Here is a 22,446-nt window from a genome sequence, read left to right on the forward strand (position 1 = left end):
GACAGAGTGGGGAACAGAATAGGCAGACTGACCGAAGTACACCATTGAGGGGAGCAGCGGGCGAGTCAGGAGAGGTCTGCTGCGCCATGTGGGTTGCTCCCTGGCCAGTCAGGGATAGAACTCGTGCTGCAGAGTCTGCGGATTGCTTCATGGTGCGATGCTTAACCCCTTATGCCACCAGGGAGGCCCTAAAAGTTTCTTTTTAGGGGGGGCCACCCTGCTGGCACAAGGGGTTAAGACGCAATCTATGAAGCTATCTGCAGCCACTGCAGCACAAGTTCGATCCCCAGGCAGGGAGCTACCCACAAGGCACAGCAGACCTCTCCTGACTTGCCCACTGCTCCCCTCCTCAGTGTCTTCAGTCTGCCCGTTCTGCTCCCCACTCTGTCTCTGGTGAATCCTCTCACCCCCCACACTTGTGGCCTGTACCCCAATTCTTGTATGCATAAATAAATAAATCTTTAAAAAAAAAGTTTCTTTTTATGGAAGAATTCCAGCTAATAAGCAGTAACTATATTAGAATAACATAACTGTGCAACCCCCTAATGAAATCCTGAAACTACATGAGCGTCTCAGTCTCGGCACTACTGGCACATTGGGCCTCATAATTCTTGTTGTAGGAGGCAGTCCTGTACAATATAAGCTGTTTAGCAGCACCTCTGACCTCTACACCATAACTGCAAGTAGCACCTCCCTCTAAATTGTGACAACTTGTCTCCAGACATTGCCAAATCAACCTTCATTGAAAACCACTGACATAAACAAAGATCAATGACCACTAGTATCAAAAAAAAGAAATACAACCACACATTATGCCTCCCAATTACAACATACAACATCCCAAATTTCATCTGAATCAGATGAAACATTTAAATCTGCCAGTTTCTGTATATACAAGCAACAAATGAACAAAGTTGATAATACCATGGAGTTAAAAATCAGCAAATTCAAAATGTGAGGACCCCTACAGGACAAAGGGTCCACTTTCTTCCATAAGTCCTCAGGGAAGAAGCTGAGAGAGAACATCTAAAAAGGGAAAGAAACCTAAAATACACAGTAACCAAAGTGTACAAAACTTGACTGCATCCTTATTAAAACAAACAAACAGTAAAAAAAAGAAACAATTGGAGAAACTGCCAGCTATTTAGTTGTGGTGATAGTATGGTGGTTAATGTTTATTATTTAAATGAAATGACCTGATTAATTACTAAAGCTGGGCAACGGGACATGAGAGTTAATAATCCTCCTTACAATAACATGTTGAAATTTTAAAGCAAGTCACCTTGTTTTCTAAGACCAAATAATCACCACGATTATCCATTTCCCTCTCCTCCACCTTAATCCCCCTAAGAGAGAGGGAAAAAACCCTGTATTTTCTCAATTTCTGTGGTGAGAGAAGAACAAGAACTAACACACTAACTAGTTTACTCAAATATATCATTATGGTTTGAATTGTCTCCTCATCACCCCTAATGATATGTAGAGGTTTTAACTACCAGTACTTCAGAATGTGACCTTATTTGCAATGATGGTGACTGCAGATTTTAGTCAAGGTGAGATCACAGTGGAGTAGGGAGGTATCCTAATCCATTATGACTGATATCCCTATAAAAAGGGAAAATTTGGACACAGATCTGCACATTAAGGAGAATGTTACATAAACACGAAAGCAGCGATCAGGTGATAGGTCTATAAACCAAAAAATGCCAAAGATTGCCAGCAAACCACCAGAAGCTTAGAGAGAGACATTGAACAGTTTCTCTCACAGCCTTCAGAAGGAATCAATCCTGCCAACACCCTGGTCTCGGACTTTTAGCCTCTAGAACTGTCAAACAGTAAGTTTCTGTTGGTTAAGCCACTGATTTTGTAGTATTTTAGTACAACAACCCTAGCAAACTAATATACATGCATTCTATGTTTTGAAGTAAAAAATTCTCAGAGAACTCAAATTTAAAATAAGATTAAATTTTAAACAAAACAAAGCCAAAAAAAAAAATCCAAAGTCCCAACTACTTCAACTATTTATAGTTGTCATAGGCAACCAACTTAAAAATAGTTAATACAGGAATATAAAAATAAAAGTTATTTAAAAAAAAAGAATAAATAATTATTAATTTTAAGAACAAGTAAAATGACAAAAGAAGGGCAATGTATCCATCCCATAATACATGCTCAGGTCTAAGTGTGATTTTAACATTATAAATATTCTAAAGTGCTATCAAGCTGTTTTTTCAAAGCAAGCCTCTTACTAAATATCTTTATTATTAGACTGTATGGAGGTAATTCAAAATTCATCTATGTAATTAGAATAAAGTCTTTGTGATTATTGGAAAAAAAATAGTTAATACAGTCATGAATTACTGCTAGCATTGGTTCCTAAAAATATTGTACTTAATAACGATTCAGAAGAGATCAAAGTTTTTTAATATTTCTGACTATCTGAATTGCATATGCTTTGATGTATACACACCAACAGAGGTTTAAAGGGGGGCTCCACCTTTCGAGCCAGCAGTTCTTCCCAGTTAATATGTCTGAAAAATGGATGAGCCTAGAAAAAAAGAGAAGTGATAAACAGACTTTACAGAATTGACAACTCCCTGTCTGAAGTTACTAATCACAAAATAAGCTATCCATAAGCAGTTAAATACAACTTTCATAAACACATGAAATTAGCATGATATCCCTTCAAATCACCAAACATGCCAATCCCTACTTGAACTTCTCCAGCATCCCCAGGACCAGCTCCAAGACGGGAAGCAGCATTTCTTTTCAGCAGCTTTAGGAAGGAAAAAATAAACACCGATGAATCTTAGTCAAATTGATAACTTTTTTATTACAGAATTTGCTTTTATCTACTTTGCCCTGAGAAAACATGATTTATTAATTACTACTAAATATTGTTTGGGAATAAAAAGAAAATCTTTAGACATATTTGTACTTTGCCTCTTTTTGTTCATATTTATGATTCTTTATTCAAAATATATATCAAATTCTATCTATTTGAATTTTAGTAATTGAGGCTTATGGTTTGAATGCATTTTTTAAGAACCCTACCTTTTTAAGCAGATCTCTGGCTTCTTGTGTGAGGTAGGGAGGCAAATTGAGTTTACATTTGAGGATTTTGTCAATCGTTTTCTTTCTATTCTCCCCTGTGAATGGGGGCTAAGAGTAGAAGAAAGTGAGAAAAATTAGCACATAAAAAAATCAAATGTTAAATAACAGAATTATCCATTTCCTGAATTAGTCAGTTATGCAGAGATTAGAAATGCATGCTGTGAAATGGGATGACTGTCAAAGATGCAGTGGGACAGGGGAAACTGCAATGTCCTGATTGGAACTGGAGTTCCACCATTAACTTTCTACCTGGTAATAGGTTGACCATGTAATTTTATTTTTTTTTTTTAAGATTTATTTATTTATGCATACAAGAACTGGGGTACAGGCCAGAGGCGTTGGGGGGTGGGGTGAGAGGACTCACCAGAGATAGAGTGGGAAACAGAACAGGCAGATCGACAAAATACACTGCTGAGGGGAGCAGAGGGCAAGTCAGGAGAGGTCTGCTGCACCTTGTGGGCATCTCCCTGGCTGGGGATCAAACTTGTGCTGCAGTGGCTGCGGATAGCTTCATAGGTTGTATCTTAACCCACTGTGCCACCAGGGAGGCCCGTAATTTTATTTTTTAATTACTATTATTGTAATTTTATTTTTTAATTACTATTATTACTTAGATTTTAAAAAGACAGGTTTATTAGAGAAAAAGAGAGACACCTGCATAGCCACAGGTGAGCAGGGAGGAGAGCTGCTGACCATGTAATTTTAAGCTTCAGTTTCTCCATTTATAATTTTACATCCATTTTACAGGACTTTCATGACATAGATTATTTAAATGAAAATGATTTTAAAAGTACAGAGGCCTATATTACTAATAAAGCTTAATTAGCATTACACTTCCAAAAATAACTCCATTGGTAATCTTTTCAAAAAACACAGGAAAGGTCTCTTGCTATAGTGATTTAGTAACTAATCAGCACAGAACAAATACATGCAGCTTTTAACTGTGCACCTACTGCTCCAGTCAGCATGTCATACATTAATGCTCCCAAACTCCACCAATCCACAGCTCGATTATGCCCACTTCTCATCAAAATTTCAGGGGCCCTACAAAGAGAAAAAAATACATCTTAAAAATTCACCCATTTGCCTATCATCTGAATTAGAATTTTACAAACAACATATAGAGCCAAATGATGCTACAGAAAATTAAGCACACTCTTACTTAAACCAGATAAAAGTTAGCTATTACCCCCAAACCAGTTATATTTCTTTCAACATGCAGCTCACATGTATTCTATTGTTCCACAAAATGTGTGTGTGACTGTTCCGTCATGAATAGATTCTTTGCATAGTCCAAAATCTGTTAGTTTCACATGACCTACAATGAAAAATTATAGTATGGTTATTCTGAGAATTCTAAACATGAGTGGAATTTGAATATAATATACTAAACAATAATCTAACTTTTCAGGTAAATTTTTCTGCCTTAAAGTTTTTTTTGAAGATATCAAAAACTAGCAGAGGTGCCATCCATAAGATGGAACACTACTTTAGGTCAGGTCAGAATCATCTTTTGCCAATAATGTAATCTAGCTAGTAAAAGGAAAATATAGATAAAAAAGTAAAAGTTTAACAAAAAAAAAAAAAAAAAGTAAAAGTTTAGCCAAGGCCCCAGCTTTACCAATAACTAGGACGTTTTATCATCCTGAGAAACTAAGACCTGAGAAAACGTCTTGATGAAGTCCAATTTAAGTACCCAGGCCCAAAAATATTCTATACCTTTTAAACAAAGGTATGACACTGTACTTCAAATGTATAGCTTTTATCACAGTGTACTTTGACTGACAGTTCTTAAAATGGTCTCAGAAAGTCACTATAAAGTTGGTTTGTTCTGCCAATGCTACAAGTTGAGGAGAAAAAAATGAAATTGAAAAAAAAAAATGAGATCATCTCTGATCCAGAAAATGAAAAATTGACCAACTCACACAAAGAACATTTCAGTTTAACTTTAGTTTTACTGAAGTCACTAAATATCCAGGGGTTCCACAACCCAGGAGCCCTACTATTGCAGGTTTATTTCAGAGAAAAGAAAAGGCAATGAGCTGTTGAGTAACTGTAAATGTGTCCTATATGCTGATACACTCAAGGTCATGGATCAAAGAAGTTAACTAGTTACTTTCCTATTCTATTCTTTGCCTTAGAATTCAGATCAGAATCCAGGATTGGGGGTTGGGGAAGAACTGGAAGGAGAGTAAAGTTCTTAAGTATAGCATTTCTCCTAAGGAAAAAGAAGGGAAGGGGGAAAAAAAAAAACACAATTTGAAATAATCATACTGGCATCAGTTGTCCACAAACCATTTCTAAGTATTTAAAACCATTAACTACCTCCTACATTATTTTTGGATACCTAAGGATCAGCAGCTGTTACTAGCCCCTCAGGTACCCTAGTTGACTGGTTGTTCTTTCTGGGTATAAGTCAACTACCAAGTCTACCCAACCCAGGTTATTATCAAATACACTAAACTGTCTGTAGCAGCATGCAGCTGTAATCAAGACTGGCTCTGATATACCTATAGCTAACAGAATATCTGTCTGATTTTTATGTTTTCTTGTTGCAAACAAAGAACAAGAATAAAATGATGTGTACTAAGTATTTTATTTCCAAGGCAACATCAAATATTTTGGTTCAATTCTAATGCTTTCATTTTTTACAGCATTAATAAAATTTATCATAAAAAGCACTGAATCTACTATTTATGTAGTTTTCTCATTAAAGAAAATTCAATTCATAAAGATTCATTTAGCAATTTAGAGACAAACTAAAATTACTGTTAGCACTGGCCTCTGGCTGGCACACTTAATGTAAGGATTTCAAAAGAATGGTAAGCCACAAAGAATAAGGATTAAATCAAAAAAGAATTCAGTGGCAAGTTTTTCTCAACTTCCCTTAATCTCACCAACTATAAGGCCCTAAATACCGCAATCTCAGAAGTATCACGATTCCATAAATTCTAAGTAAGTATAATAATAGACACATGAATGTGGGGCTTTGAAAATGCCCATGACTTATGTGGGAGGATTTTAAGATGATTATTTACTATAGAATTGTTTACGGAATATCTCCACCTTGGTGATTAAGCATGATATTCTCCGGCTTCAGGTCTCTGTAGATGATCCCTTTTTGATGTAAATGCCCCAAAGCCATGGAGATTTCTGCCAAGTAAAAGCTGGAAACAAAAGTGATTTAATAAAATTAAAAAGATTAATCTGCGCAATTTATGTATGGGGCAAAATTCCTTGAAAGAAACACACATGCAGCAAAGACCAAATTAGTGGGGTTGGGGGTGGGTATGGGGGAAAGAGATGGCATAAGATGCTGCCAAAAGGCATGGAGACATTTATGTTTTACTCATTTCAGTGAAACAAGAAAATATTTTTATTTCATCACTAGAACATACTGCTAAAATTGCAAAGAGTACAAAATATGCCAAACTGTCACTGATCATGTTTTGTTCTGTTTGTGTAGGAACTGGACCAACAGTCATTCAGATCAAAGCAAATTTCTCCCACCCACCCCCAACTTTAAAATCCCTTAAGAAATAGGAACTTTGTTATTCTCAAAGATCAAGTCTTAGTTTCAAGACACCTTATAACCTGACCCTTAGAAGCCCATTCATTCCTTACTTAATACAGGTGCATATTTATATACAGCTCATGCCCACAGTATCTGCCCCTCCCTCTTGCCAGCCAGCCCACAACTATAAACTGTGTGACACTCAAATTTATCTACCTCAAAAGAATAAAGGGCTGAGTCAACCCTGTCTGGATTCGAAAAGCACAAGGCACTGCAATATTGGCTGCATAACAATGTTGCAATCCTGCAGATTACTCCAGGATGGAGAGGGTGTGTCCTAGAGGACTGAGGCAGTTTCACAGCCAGCACGACCACAAACACAGCCTCCAACATGGCTCAGAGAGCCTCCTCCAAAAAAGGGCACTTCATCCCTAAGGCTCTTAAATGCAGCTTCTGTGTTAGAAAAGGCCTGAAATTAAACAATGGAATGCAGTTTGGTAATTAAGGTAGAAAAAACATTTAAGTGTTTTCTATTTAATTAATGTGTAGGATAAACTGATTTACTATTACCCAATACTGTCACTTCACAAAAGGATGTGTATATTTTTAATTTCAAGCAGATGCCATCTTAAGAAATAGGAGGAGGGTAGATCCCATCCTGGCCATCGAATCAATCCACAGATGATTTGTGCAGGTTTATCACCTCCCTAAGGCTGCACCTTGGGAACTGGAAAGTCTAAAAACAAAGGAGATGATTTCTGATTCTTTCCATTGTTCCACACATAAAATTTCACTGGAAAACCACACTCACCCATAGCCAAGGCAAACAGCTTACCAATTCAAGGAAAGAAAGCCCCAATGAGAATGGTTCTGTAAGGAACTGGCGTGAAGAGCGGTCCACCCAAGGCCTGGGGGCAAAGGAATGATGTGACCTCCAATAGCTGCCCAGTCCCAAAACTGCTTCTCCCCCTTGAAGTCCTGAGTGACTGACCGGCTCCAGAATAATTTATTGACTCATTTGGCTGCCCACAGTGGGAAAAGGGCTTTGCTTTTAATTATATGAATCATTACCTCAATCCACGCAACCACAAAAATTTCACTTACCAGGCTGTGTCTTCCATAAATATTCCCTCTCTTTCTAACTGCATAAATAGTTCTCCTCCTGTAAGGAAAAGAAAAAGACATCAGAAATAAAACAATCTTTATTTCCAACCCATTCTAATGAGAGGGTTGTGCTTTCCTTTTAACCATAATTAAAGACATCAGTCCCTTAAAAATAAAAAACAGATCTTAAAAATTATAGGTTTTAAAACTTAAGTCCCAGGATTCTATTTTTAGCAGTGTTTTTATTCTTAGGTGAAATATTTAAGTTTCGGAACTCTAGGCTTTACAGCTATAAAATTCAAAATATTTGTACATTCCAGGCCTGAGGCTAAAAAGGAATCTTGATTAAAGCTTCTCTAAATAGGAAAAAGTTAGCATGTAATTAAACTACCCTTGCAAATTAGCGAATTCCCATATTTCATATTTTTAGAACACTTAAACTGGATGAACCTGACAGCAGCCTTGTAAAAAGTATTTATTCAAAATAAATAATGAAAATAAAGGGTTATATCTCATTGAATAATCTTAGAATTCATGAATCCACAATGATGTAAATCAAAGAACAGATAAACTAATTTTTTAAATGGAGGAGAAGGGAAAGCTCTTCACTATAGCAGAATGCCCACTACTACATGAAGGACTGGTGACGGAATAAAATCACTTGGCAACCATCAGTTAATTGCTTCAAGCAAGAATCAGTGGATGCTAAAACTGTATTGTGAAAGTCTGATGAAGAGATGAGAAGTTTAAATAATCTTAATCAAAGTATCTCCTCAAGATTACAAAGGGAAAAGTTCACCAGGGAAAAAACTAGCAGATACCACCTTTTGCATGTATTAACATCAACAGTAAAGGGACAAAGATACCTCATGCACCTTCTGATCTGGAATAGAGAATGATACAATGTCACTTCAATAGTCCTCCCCAAAATGCATAACCTGAGGAAACATCAGATGGGCCCAAATTGATGCATTCTAAAAACAACTAGCCTATACTCTTCAAATGTTATGGTCATGAAAGACAAAGAAAAACTGAGAAACTGTTCCAGATTAAAGGAAACTAAGGAGAGCTATATACCAATGTTAATTTCCTATTTTTGATTTTAGTCTAGCTATGTAAGATAAGATAACTATTGTTGATTTTAGAAAATATACACTGAAGTACTTAGGGGCAAAAGAAAATCAACTCTGGACATCTGTTAAATAGTTCTGGAAAAAAAATGTATGCTTGTGTGTGTATATATATACATGTATATATAGAGAAAAGGACAGATGAAACAAAACAGTTGTGGTAAACTAACACTTGGGAAATCTAAGAGAAGGGCATATGAGAATTTTTGGTACTTATAACTTTTTTGTGTAAATCTAAAATTGCGTCAAAACAAAGTTACAAGAAAAAAATGGCAAACCACAAAAAAGTTAACAAAACCTACAGTTTTCTGTTTCATGTTACAGGCTATTATGAAATCTGTTTTTCAGAAAAAGTGTTTTTGTTGGAAAGAGATACCTGTGATCAACAAACAACATAGTGAACATACATATTCCTAGGTAATTATAAGTCCTGGAATAGTGTGTGTGATTTCCAATGTAAATTACATAATTTATTAATAAGGCTACTTCAAACCAAAACCTCTTCTGCTTAAAAATGCAATTCCAAAAACACTCAGTGTCTTAAACAATACTTTCAGAAGTTTTCCAACTTTAATGATTTACTTGAATTATAGTAGCTTACCCAAGTGGTCAATTTGATGGTTCTGTATTAGGTATATTTGTTATTTTCTAAATAGTTGATCACAAAGCGACTAAGGTAAAATTTTACACAATGGGGAAATAAAATAATCTTCAAAGTTTTCTACATATTTGTCTGCAAAAGAAACATTTGGCCACGTCTAAATTCCTTGTGTCAATGTTATGTCAATCTTAGGACTATTATAACATATTGGGAAAAAGTATTTTTCTATTTGAAAATACTGTTTTGGCCCAATTTATAGAGCAAATGCAAACAATTACACCAAAGTGTGTGTACTAACCACTGAGATACTCAAGGATGAGGTAGAGTTTTCCACCGGTCTGAAAGGCATAAATTAAATCCACAATGAAGGGATGCTTTACTTCCTCGAGAATATTCCGTTCTGCTTTTGTATGAGCTGTATCTTTAGCATTTCTTACTATCATTGCCTAAAGGAAAAGAGATGATCTATAAGAACAAAATAGTCGACATTTTAAATCTACAGTAACTGAAAAATCTATTTTGTGTTTTTCTTGCCAACATTAGCCTATTATCACAGTTTCCAAAAGACTGAGATGGGGTAACAAAAGATATTCGCTTCTTATATACATAACTGGATCCAATATCCTGTTTGGATATTTTGTAGTGAACATGTATATGAACACTAAAAGACACACTTAAAAAATAAATCTGTAAACAGATCATCTTTACTCATATGTTCACTAATTTCTGCCAAGAAAGTAAAACTAGAAGGCATCTCCAGTTTGTAGGAGCCCTCTCCAGTCCATTGGAGCCTGAAGTCTTAGGGAAGAGAGTAAATCAAAGCAGGTAAGCATAAGGTGCAACAGATGAACAGGGGCACTAAATTGGAAATGGCAAGAAGTCCTCCTGGAACCCATATCATGACAAGTTATTAATGAAATGCAGATAAAAAAGCATTCCTAAAGGGAAAGAGGCTTGACAAGACACAACATGCCTGAACAATCTGTAAGTAGTTCAGTATGAAAAGAAATGGTTAGAAATTATGCTGAAGTAGGCAAGGTAATGGAAGACCTGGGCATCCACTCAAAGGTATCTGAATCTTATCTTAGAAACAGAAAAATGTTGTAGTAAGGGAAATGAAAAACCTTTGGTTTTGAGAAAGACAACTCTAATAGTAGCATGGCATTTTAGGAAAAATATAAGACCAGTCAGGAATCTAGTACAGTAAACAAACCAGAAGTAAAAAGAATTAAAACTTTTAATTTAAAAAAATAAGCTAGGGAAAAAAATGAAAGGATAAGTGTTAATCATTAGCGCTGGTTGACTAGATATGAGAATAATGGCTTCTGCTTAAGTAATAAGATAGGAAATGGGCCTTCCTGGTGGCGTAGGTGTTAAACACAGCACTATCAGGCTGTAGCCAGTCACTTGCCAGCACAAGTTACATCCCTCCCACAACCCCAGCCAGGGAGCTTACCCATAAGGCACAGCAGACTTCTCTAGTCTCACCCACTGCTCCCCTCAGCCGCGTATTTCAGTTGATCTGCCTGTTCTGTTCCCCAATCTCTCTGGTGAATCCTCTCAACCCCCATACCTCTAGCTTATACCCTAATTCTTGTATGCATAAATAAATCTTTTAAAAAAATAAAATAGGAAATGATGTCATTCAGTAACAGGGAATGGAAGCAAAGAAAAAAGTTTTGGGAAAAGGGCCTCCCCGGTGGCGCAGTGGGTTGAGCGCTGCACTGTGAAGCTATCCGCAGCCTCTGCAGTACGGGTTAGATTCCCAGCCAGGAAGAAACCCACATGGCATGGCAGACCTCTCCTTTCTCACCCACTGCTCCCCTCAGCAGTGTCTTTGGTCCGTTTGCCTGTTCTGCTCCCTGCTCTGTCTCTGGTGAATCCTCTTACCGTCCCGTGCCTCTGACCTGTAACCCAGTTCTTGTATAAATAAATAAAATCTTTTTTAAAAAAAAAAAACGTTTGGGGGCCTCCCCGGTGGCGCAGTGGTTGAGCGCTGGGTTGCGAAGCTGCCCGCAGCCTCTGCAGTGCCGGTTTGAGCCCCGGCTGCTCCCCGGCCACCAGAGGAGGGTCCCACATGGCGCGCAGACCTCTCCTGCCGCCCGCTGCTCCCCTCAGCAGTGTACTTCGGTCCTTCTGCCTGCTCTGCTTCCCGCTCTGGCTCTGGTGAATTCTCTTACCCTCCCGTGCTTCTGACTGTACCCATTGCTATATAAATAAATAAATAAATCTTAAAAAAAAAAAAAACCATTTGGGAAAATAAAAGCATTGTTTATTTTGGAACAAAGATAAGTTTTGTCATATCTAATAAAATGAATAAAGCGCATACACAAGGTTTTTAGTTACAATATTATTTGTGAAAGCGAAGCATTAGAAACAACCTAAATAGGGGCCTCCCTGGTGGCGCAAAGGATTAAGACGCAGCACTATGAAGCTACCCTCAGTCACTGCCGCACAAGTTCAATCCCCAGCCAGGGAGGTGACCCACATGGCAGAGTGACCTACATGGCGCAGCAGACCTCTCCTGACTCGCCTGCTACTCCCCTCAGCAGTGTATTTCAGTCAATCCACCTGTTCTGTTCCCCACTCTTGTGTCTGGTGACTCCTTTCACCCCCATACCTCTGGCCTATATCCCAGTTCTTGCATGCATAAATGAATAAATCTTTAAAAAAAAAAAAAGAAAAAACCTAAATACCCATGGATAGGCTATTGACAGAAAACTCAGAATATCTATACAATGTGTGAAAAAACTATAAAAAGATTAAGGAACAACTATGAAATCAATATATGAAAGAGTATATATAACACAGAATACACAGTATACTACCTTTTGTGTTAGAAGGAAAAATAAGAATATATATTTGTACTTGGTTATATCTGCAATAATTAACACAACAAAGAAACCAAAAGATAATGACAGTGGAAAGGTATAAAAATGAATGATTCTAGGCCAGGGCCAAGGAAAGAGCTGGATAAACCTAGAGCACTCCATTGTACAGGGATATGTTAAAAGAACCTAGAAAACATCTTAACAGAACTCTCTCTAGCAGAATTTTGGCACAATTTAAGAATAAAATGAATAATAAGACAAATGGATAACACTCTGAGAACGAAATCTTATTGATTATTTTAATTAAATGTTTTTAAAGCATGAAAAGCAGCAATTCTTTAAAAATGAATGAAAACTATATAAAAATACAGAAGTATTTTCCATTTAGAAAATACTACTAATAATAGTAATATCTAATGTGGATAAGAAACAATGGATGATAAAACCACTGGCTAAAAGATTATGTGTGCTGTGCTGGGGAAAGTTCATGAATCATCGGTTTAGGCAACTTCTTTTTAGCACAGTTAGCTGGATAGAAAGGGCAAAGAATGCTGCAAATTGGTTTCCATTTCTCTAGTCTCTCCAGCAAGATACTATAGATTTAAAAGGAAATTCTGAGAGGCACAGCCCAAGCTTGCTGCTTCTCTCTGGAGTTGGGTGTCAGCACAGTCTCACCATCACCATCTGACTTCATGGGATGCCAGGAGAGCATTGCCCACAGAACACCACTCCCCACAAAAAGATTCAGCAAAGAAGCATGATCTGGAGCACAAGGGAAGGCCAGACTGAAGTTTGAGGGAGCATCAGAGACTCTGTTAATTATTTAAGAATTACATTAATTAAAAGATTTATTGAGTGTGGGGCCTCCCTGGTGACACAAGGGGTTGAGAAGCAACCTATGAAGCTATCCACAGCCACTGCAGCACAAGTTCAATTCCCGGTCAGGGACCTATCCACATGGCACAGCAGACCTCTCCTGACTCGCCCACTGCTCCCCTCAGAAGTGTTTTTCAGTCAATCTGCCTGTTCTGTACCCCACTCTGTCTCTGGTGAATCCTCTCACCCCGCCACACCTCTGGCCTGTACTCCAGTTCTTGTAAGCATAAATAAATAAATCTTTAAAAAATATTTACAGTCTTTACCTATCATTCCATAGATTATTTATTACAAAAGGAAAAAGGTACCTTATTCTGGAGGACACAGCCTTAACCAAGTGATCAAAATCAAATCAATTTTATCAAATAATGGGATAAATTGGGCCTCCCCGGTGGTGCAGTGGTGGAGCGCTGGGTTGTGAAGCTTCCTGAAGCCTCTGCAGAGCCAGTTCGATCCCCGGCCACAAGGCGAAGGTCCCACGTGACGCACAGACCTTTCCTGCCACCCGCTGCTCCCCTCAGCAGTGTATTTCGTCAGTCTGCCTGTTCTGCTCTCCGCTCTAGCTCTGGTGAATTCTCTCACCCTCCTGTGCTTCTGACTGTCCCCAGTGCTTGTATAAATAAATAAATAAATCTTATTTAAATAATGGGATAAATTGACATAATGTGCTTCCTAAGCCCATGCAGTGATACAATACTCCTAAAAAAATATTTAATCTAAATTTGGACTTTAAGTGTTTTTATGAGAAAACAAAAAAAAACATATCCAAGCTAAGTGATACTATATATAAACTACTGGCCTGGGTTCTTCAAAAAATGCCACTATTATGAAAGACAAAAAAGGTCAGGAAATGGCTCTGGAGTAAAGGAAACTAAAGAGACAGTAAAACTGATTTCAACATGTGATCCTTAATTAAATCTGTATATTAAAAACCAAAACAATTATAAAGGATATTATCAATTGGGAAAAGCTGAACATAAACAGTGTATCAGAAAATAGTATTTTTATAAATATATATTAATGTCAAATTTCCCAAGTGTGATAAGCATACTGTGGTTATATATAAAAATGCCTTTATTCTTTTTTTTTTTTTAAGATTTTTTAATTTTTTATTTATACAATAGCTGGGGTACAGGCCAGAGGCGTGGGAGGGTGAGAGGACTCGCCAGAGACAGAATGGGGAGCAGAACAGGCAGATGGACCGAAAGCACTGCTGAGGGGAGCAGTGGCCGCGACAGGAGAGGTCTGCCACACCATGTGGGATTCTCCCTGGCTGGCCAGAAATCGAACCCGCATTGCAGAGGCTGCAGACAGCTTCACAGTGCAGCGCTCAATGCGCTGCGCCACCAGGGAGGCCCAAAAATGTCTTTATTCTTGGGCCTCCCTGGTGGTGCAGGAGCTAAGTCTCAGCACTAGGAAACTATCGGCAGCCACTGCAGCACAAGTCCTCTGTGTCTCGTCCACCGCTCTCCTCAGCAGTGTATTTCAGTGGATCTGCCTGGTCTGCTCCCCACTCTGTCTCTAGTGAATCCTCTCACCCCCCCCACACCTCTGTCCTGCACACCAGCTTTTGTATGTATAAATAAATAAATCTTTAAATAAATGCCTTTATTCTTAAGAGACACACACTAAATAATTTAGGGTCATATCTACATTTGTCAAATTGCATTGCAAAAAAAAAAAACCAGAATATACATACATATACACATAGATATAGAATATACACATACACACATAGAAAAAGGGAGGGTGAGGATAGACAAAATATGGCAAACTTAACAATTGGTGATCATTATACTATTCTACAACTCTTTGGAAAGTCTGAAAAATTTCAAAGGTACATTATATTTTAACTGTTCATGAAGTTTGAATTTTTTAAATAAGTAACTGAAAAAGCCTGAGAAGAAAGTGAAAGATGAAAAAAAGAATAAAGTAGGATCATAGAAGTTAAGGATATAGTTTCAAAATACTATTGTCAATAACTTCAACACAACAGAGACATAAATTAAAGATGAATTAAGTAAACACCACTGGATGCAGCAACTCGGAGATTGGCAGCACCCAGGTAACAAGAGTTTCAATAAATAGTAGAATCATTAAATCAAAATAGAGTGAAAGAATGAAACCTGACTTGTCAAGAAATTCAGCTATGAAAGACTAAGCGTAAGCGCTCTCTAAAGAGAACTTGAGTGAAGGAAGAGTTTATTTTGCTAAGTATGGTAAGGATATGATTATATTTAAATAAAGGAGTCAGGCTATGACAACTGAGTATTTGGTTAATATTTATATAATATAAATAAAATCACACATTAAGTCATGAAAGAAAAGTCAGGATAGAGGTTGGAAAAAAAGAGACATGACAGAGAAAAGACCTGAACAGACAGAAAAAGATGAGATATAAAACATAAAAGAAGAGCTTAGCCTTGAAAAGGAGGAGGAATACATCTTCCACCAAGACCAGAAGGGAAGCAAAGACTAGTGAAAATGAAAATGCAGGTTAACATGGAATTCCAGATAGGGATTAAAATAGGCAGTTGAAGGAATTACATCTGACAGCCTCAAATAGGAAGAGAGTCAGTCTACCAGAAAGAATGCAGAGCCTGAAAGTAAAGGCTCCAAACAGCTGCAGAGAATGGAAGAAGTTATCTAGAGACATGTAGCAAAATGGCTAGTGAGTACTGGAGGTTCCAAGTAAGGTGGGGACTATGAATTTGTCCTAGCAACAACCTGCAAGTTTGTATGATTTCTGTCAGTAATGCTCAGTAACTGAGATACAGGAATGAAGGAGCATTAACAAACTTATACATATCAAAAATATTCGTGGACCTTAGGTCAATGAGCTAGCAAGTGACTGAAGTGGCAGTTCATGTTGATAAGGCTGGATTTGGAATAAAGCAAAATAAAAGGGAGCTAAGAGCTTAAGGAAAATACAAAGGTGAAATTACTAAAGAACCTAAGGTCAAAAATGAAACATTGTGTGGCCTCCCTGGTGGCGCAAGGGATTAAGACACAACCTATGAAGCTAGCCGCAGCCACTGCTGCACAAGTTCAATCCCACAAGTTCAATTCCCGGCCAGGGAGCTACCCACATGGTGCAGCAGACCTCTCCTGACTCACTTGCTGCTCCCGTCAGCAGTATTTCAGTCAACCTGCCTGTTCTGTTTCCCACTCTCTCTCTAGTGAATTCTCTCACTCCCCACTCCTCTGGCCTGTACCCCAGTTCTTGTATGTATAAATATATCTTTAAAAAAAAAAAAAGATGAAACACTGTGGGAAGGAGTGAGTGAAAAGTTAATTGTTCTATTAAAACTCAGTATTTCAGAAGTGGAGAACACAGTCATTGGTGCTAGTAAAGTGGAATGGAAGTGAAAGCTAATGGAGTTGAGACCACAAAAAATTAGAAGGTCAGGCTCATTTATTTGATACACAGACAGTGAAGATATCCAGGATGTAAGACTTGGGAATGGGGGGAGGGAGGATGAAAAGACTGAATCATTTATTCTAGTCCTCATAAATTTAAAGAAGGAACCAGGTGACAGTAGATGAAAGGGGAGAGGACACTATAGATTTAAATATCAAATAGAAAGGTTTTCAACTAAAAAGTAGAAAAGAAACTAAGAATAAGCTTATTAGTTACTCCCTTAAATTATTCAATAAGCAGAGTATTGGCAGAGACTTTGTCTCCAATGTTAAATCCTAGTATCCAGCACAACACCCAGACACTAGGTTCAAAAAAAGAATTAAGCAAAGAGGCATGCCTGGTCAACCTGTAAGTCATAGTCTTTGCTCACAGGTCATAAAATTCACAAATGCAGGCTGAAAAAATGCCATGGGTAATGGTATTTTGCTTTTAGAATACATTTTTGTTGCAACTGTTAGGTAAAGAGATAGTAACTAGAAATGAGTCTTCTCCTTAATCTGCATCATGAGCAAATACCCAAATTGGAACAATCCCACAGGAGGAAGTAATCCCAGGAGAACTGATAAATCCAGTCTAAGGTACAGATGCAAGATAAGAGGACATGTAGTTCTACTCTGATTTCATGTTCAAGGTGGAAAGAGGTACATTCTTAGCACATACTCAAGTGAGAAGGGTTAATACTCTGCTTCCATGGGCCTCCCTGGTGGTACAAGCAGTTGAGCGTAGCACTGTGAAGCTGTCCGCAGCCTCTGCAGCGCCAGTTCTATCCCGGCCGGACGGTGAGGGTCACACATGGTGAGGGTCCCAGCCGGTGAGGGTCCCACATGGCGCAGCAGACCTCTCCTGTCTCGCCCGCTGCTCCCCTCAGCAGTGTATTCTGTCAGTCTGCCTGTTCTGTTATCCCACTCTGTCTCTGGTGAATTCTCTCACCCTCCTGTGCATCTGAACTTTACCCCAGTTCTAGTATAAATAAATAAAATCTTTAAAAAAAAATACTTCCAGAATAATAAAATTTGAAGACACTCAAAGTGAACATACAGGTATCTAACCTAGGTATTTAGGAATTAAAATCTGGATTTAACTATAACCACCTCTTCATTTTCATTATTTTTGCTGTGAATTTGTTTTCAGAGACAGCAAAGAAAGAATGAGACAGTATTTGATTTCTGTTCAGGTATAGGGAAAGAAAAACACTGAGAGTGGGAGCAAGTGGCAAGTAAGCAAAAGGAATGGTAAGCAAATTAGATCTTAAATGCCTGGGGCCCAAAAAAGGATGCCTGCCATTTAGAACTGAGTATGGATTTCTCAAAATATCATCCTCCCCTCCATCTGTGAGAAAAAAACGCAATACCTTCTTCTTTTCGTGAAAGGTACCTATACCAGAAACATACTTCACTTGAGATATAATTGTATTATAAGTAACTATAGTTAGCCCTAATTACCAGGCAAAAATAAAAATAAGTAACAAACCAAAAGGAATGGATCAGTTTAACAATCTTGAACAGTACTTCTCTCAGTATTTCTAGAACAATTATTAGAGTCCACACTTCACATGTTTCAGATTCCAAAAAAAAAAACCCAAAACATTAATTGCAAATGATGCCAACAGGAAAGTCAGGTAGCAGATATAAACCCAAATTGCTTTTTTTTTTTTTTTTGGTACTTGTAGGGTCCTTTTTTTTTTTTTTTTTTAAAGATTTATCCATTTATGCTTACAAGAACTGGGGTACAGGCCAGAGGTGCAGGAATGTGAGAGAACCTACCAGAGACAGAGTGGGGAGCAGAACAGGCAGATGGACTGAAAATCACTGCTGAGGGGAGCAGTGGGCGAGTCAGAAGAGTCTGCTGGGCCATATGGGGTGCTCCCTGACCAGCCAGGGATCGAACTCATGCTGCAGAGGCTTCCGGATAAATTCACAGTGCCGTGCTCAACCCCCTGCGCCACCAGGGAGGCCCCCGAATTGCTTAAGATTATCACCAATGAGGGCCTCCCTGGTGGCGCAGGGGGCTAAGCACAACACTGGGGAGCTATCCACAGCCTCTGCAGCACAAGTTTGAGCCCCAGCCAGGGAGCTTTCCACATGGTGCAGCAGACCTCTCCTGTCTTGCCCACTACTCCCCTCAGCAGTGTATTTCAGTCGTTCTACCTGTTCTACTCCCCACTCTGTCTTTGGTGAATCCTCTCACCCCCACCCCACACCTCTGGCCTGTACCCCAGTTCCTGTGTGCATAAATAAATAAATCTTTAATTAAAAAAAAAAAAATCATCACCATTGAAGTTGTGGTCATAGTATTTGGTTCTCAGCTTTTAAATTAAGAAGTTATTTGCACCACTTAAGTGAAAATCAGGAAGAAGATAAGGACTAAAGTATTACAAATTCTATTATGTTTATACTAAAATCATTTCAACTGTCTTTTAATGTAATTTTCTACTGAGACTTGCTTTAAAGCAGTGGGAATTTTTCAGAAGTCAACCAAATAAAAAAGAACAAGAAACCAAACATACATAACCCATCTTCAATAAAACTATGAGACTAATGTAACCCTGCACCTCAAAAGATGAAGACAGAGTGGTATAAAGCAAGGGTATATGACTTAATAAAATGACATAAGATCAATCCAAAATGTCTACAAAGGTGAAAAATACAGGGGCCTCCCTGGTGGCTCAGGGGGTTAAGTCACAGCACTATGAAGCTATCTGCAGCCACTGCAGCACTGCAAGAGTTCAATGCCCAGATGGCCAGGAAGCTAGGCCACATGATACAGCAGACCTCTCCTGTCTCACCCGCTGCTCCCCTCAGTGGTGTATTTCAGAAAATCTGCCTGTTCTGCTCTCCACTCTGTGTCTAGTGAATCCTCTCACTCCCCGCCCCATACCTTTGGCCTGTACCCCAATTCCTGTATGCATAAATGACTCAATCTTAAAAAAAAAAAATTTGAAAAAGGTGAAAAATATGAAAGAAATAGATTCTATCGACAGAATCTTAGGATTTAAAAATTAAGGGCAAAAATTAAAATAAAAAAATTAAGAGTCATTAGGGATTGTTGAAGGCAGAAGGCTAATAACAGGGAGTTTGTCTGTGTAAGTAACAGATAGACCACTAAGATTTTCATCCTCCACTAATTAGCTAGTGAATATTCCTCAGATAGGTATGCTCTCCAGAAGAAAAAAAGTGTGTGAAAGGTCAGATGCAGAATAAAATACTAAAGTGAAAACTTGATTTTAGGCAAAGCCTGAAAGCTAAAAGATGAAATCTCCACTTCCTCTTCTCAACCAGCTCCAGGATGCTTTTTCTAAGCAAAAGAATATAGAATCTTTGTAGGATAAACGGATTCGTACCAGAAGACTTACAGGCACTGATATCTGGAGGTTTTCAGTCAATTGCCATCTAACTACATGAAGCACTACAAGGCTAAACACACAGAACTTATGATCATAAGATAGGCTGCCATAAAAAGGAAAACAACAGAAAGGACCATGAATATGATAGCTTAAAAAAAAAAAAAAAACTGTGAAAGGACAAGGAAATACAGCTTTAGAAGACTCACAGAAAGTAAAAAGAAAAAGAAATGGAAATGGAAAAGGTAAGAAAAACAAATGATCAATCCAGGAAGCCCAACATCCAACTAGGTGCAATTTCAATACAAGAAAAGAGAAGAAGGGGCCTCCCTGGTGGCACAATGGGTTAAGCACCGCACTATGAAGCAGCCCAAAGCCTCTGCAGCATAAGTTTGATCCCCGGCCGGCCAGGGACCAATACACATGGCGCAGCAGACCTCTCCTGTCTCACCCGCTGCTCCCCTCAGCAGTGTATTTCACTCAGTCTGCCTGTTCTGTTCCCCACTCTGTCTCTGGTGAATCCTCTCACCCCCCACATCTCTGGCCTGTACCCTGGTTCTTGTATGCATGAGTAAATAAATCTTAAAAAAAAAAAAAAAGGAAGGAAATTATCAAAGAGATCCTACAAGAAAATTTCCCAGAGATGAAGGACTGACACTTTTAAGATTAAAAGAGCAAAAATAAATGTAACAGTAAGAACCAAAGCAGACACATCAGTATAAAAATTCAGAATATCATAAATAAAATCTTAACTATATTAAAAGAAAGATCTATACAGGGTTGGAAATCAGAATGGAAAGGGACTTCTCAAGAGTATCACTCAAAGTTAGATGAAAATGGAGCAAAATCTTGAGTGAAAATGATGGTTTCAACTTTAAAACCATACCTGAACAATCAAAAAAGTATATAAGGAGGGCCTCCCAGGTGGCGCAGCAGTTGAGCACTGGGTTGTGAAGCTGCCCGCGGCCTCTGCGGCGCCGGTTCGATCCCCGGCTGCTCCCCGGCCACCGGAGGAGGGTCCCACATGGCGTGCAGACCTCTCCTGCCGCCCGCTGCTCCCCTCAGCAGTGTACTTCGGTCCTTCTGCCTGCTCTGCTCCCCACTCTGGCTCTGGTGAATTCTCTCACCCTCCCGCGCTTCTGACTGTACCCAGTGCATGTATAAACCAAACAAACAAACAAATAGATAAATAAGACATGCCTCTAGAAAATTAAAAAAAAAAAAAAAGTATATAAGGAAATTTTCAAATATTAAATATTAAAAAAAATTTTCCCTTTAAGCACCCTTTCTCAGGAAGCTACTAGAAGATGGTAATCAATATAAGGGACCAAGGGTATAAACTAAGAAAAAGGAATCTCTAGGATCCAGGAAACAAAAGATCCAACACTGAAGAAGTCAAGAGAGTTCTAAAGACTGTAGTAAAGGGAAAGTCCAGCAATGACAGTTCTGCCCAGAGATCTACCACTATAAATGGGAAGAGGAGTACAGAAGGTTCTTCCTATCAATGTTTCTAGGAAAATAAATGGAACTGATATCTAATAAGTGTGCTCACAAAATACTGGCCTGAAAGGTGATTTTACAGAGTTGTTGGAAGGTATGGGAAGACAAAAGCATATTCAAGTAAGACAAAATGAGAAGGGAGGAACAAGTAAATAAAAGTAAAATAGAGAGTCAATATACAATTCTAAAACTGCTGAATTTTAAATAACAGCAACATATAATATAAGCTTACTACTTATAAATATGAAGATCAGAACAAAGAGGTAAGAGTTAATTCAGAGAATTGAAAAAGCTCTTCTTTCTACCCTCTCCAAGCAGAAATAAAACAGGGTTAACAATAATGAAGCAAATTTCACATCATGTGAGAACTTATAATTGTGTTAGAAAAACTTTTTGGACTGATAATTTTAGGCCAAAATGTGGATTTTATCCCAATTATGAATATAGTTGTGGGGGGAAGGAGGGGAGGAATGAAGGAATCACCTTTTTAAGCACCTTCATGGCAAATATTTTCCCAGTATTTGCTCCTGTTACTTTTCGTACTTGAAAAACCTGGATAAAAAAATAAAAAGTATTTGTGTTATTAAAAGCTAAACTATGCTAGTCATACTTCCATAATTCCTATCTATATTCTAGCACCACAAAGGACTGTATACAAAAAATGATGAGTTAATAGAGTTCACTATAATAGGTTTAGTAGTGAAATCTGCTATATGACATGTGACTTTCCTGTTTGGTCTGCTGACATCTGGAGGCAAAGTTGGGTAGTGACTAATGATGAACACTTATTTTATAGAAAATCTGGGGGCAAAGTTGGGTAGTGACTAATGATGAACAGTTATTTTATAGAAAAAAATCCTATTTTGCTTAGAAAGAACTATAATCAGGCCTCCCTGGTGCTGCAGGGGCTAAAGGTACAGTGCTATCAAGCTATCGCCAGCCACTGCAGCATGAGTTCCATTCCTGGCCAGGGAGCCAATCCACATGGCGCAGCAGACCTCTCCTGTCTCACCTG

The 22,446-nt window shown here is 38.2% G+C and overlaps 1 protein-coding gene across 11 annotated transcripts in view; it reads right to left on the reverse strand.

Annotated features, from left to right (window-relative positions):
* Positions 1 to 22,446, reverse strand: part of RPS6KB1 (ribosomal protein S6 kinase B1) — a 137,944-nt gene that overhangs the window by 104,955 nt on the left and 10,543 nt on the right. For 9 of the 11 annotated variants that reach the window (XM_037494566.2, XM_037494574.2, XM_054689486.1 and 6 more), the window contains exons 4-12: positions 21,915 to 21,983; positions 9,762 to 9,909; positions 7,733 to 7,790; positions 6,181 to 6,281; positions 4,342 to 4,432; positions 4,068 to 4,158; positions 3,055 to 3,162; positions 2,714 to 2,776; positions 2,471 to 2,548 (exon numbers count right to left, since the gene is read on the reverse strand). In XM_037494566.2, coding sequence (XP_037350463.1) covers positions 2,471 to 2,548; positions 2,714 to 2,776; positions 3,055 to 3,162; positions 4,068 to 4,158; positions 4,342 to 4,432; positions 6,181 to 6,281; positions 7,733 to 7,790; positions 9,762 to 9,909; positions 21,915 to 21,983 — 807 coding nt within the window. Of the gene's footprint in view, positions 1 to 2,470; positions 2,549 to 2,713; positions 2,777 to 3,054; positions 3,163 to 4,067; positions 4,159 to 4,341; positions 4,433 to 6,180; positions 6,282 to 6,901; positions 7,098 to 7,463; positions 7,537 to 7,732; positions 7,791 to 9,761; positions 9,910 to 21,914; positions 21,984 to 22,446 lie in introns of those variants that run through there. The other 2 variants (XM_037494575.2, XM_037494576.1) reach the window with 2 other exon arrangements.

Source organism: Talpa occidentalis, unplaced genomic scaffold (genome assembly GCF_014898055.3).
Source record: "Talpa occidentalis isolate TD23 unplaced genomic scaffold, MPIMG_talOcc4v2.1 talOcc4.7, whole genome shotgun sequence".
Lineage (NCBI taxonomy): Eukaryota > Metazoa > Chordata > Mammalia > Eulipotyphla > Talpidae > Talpa > Talpa occidentalis.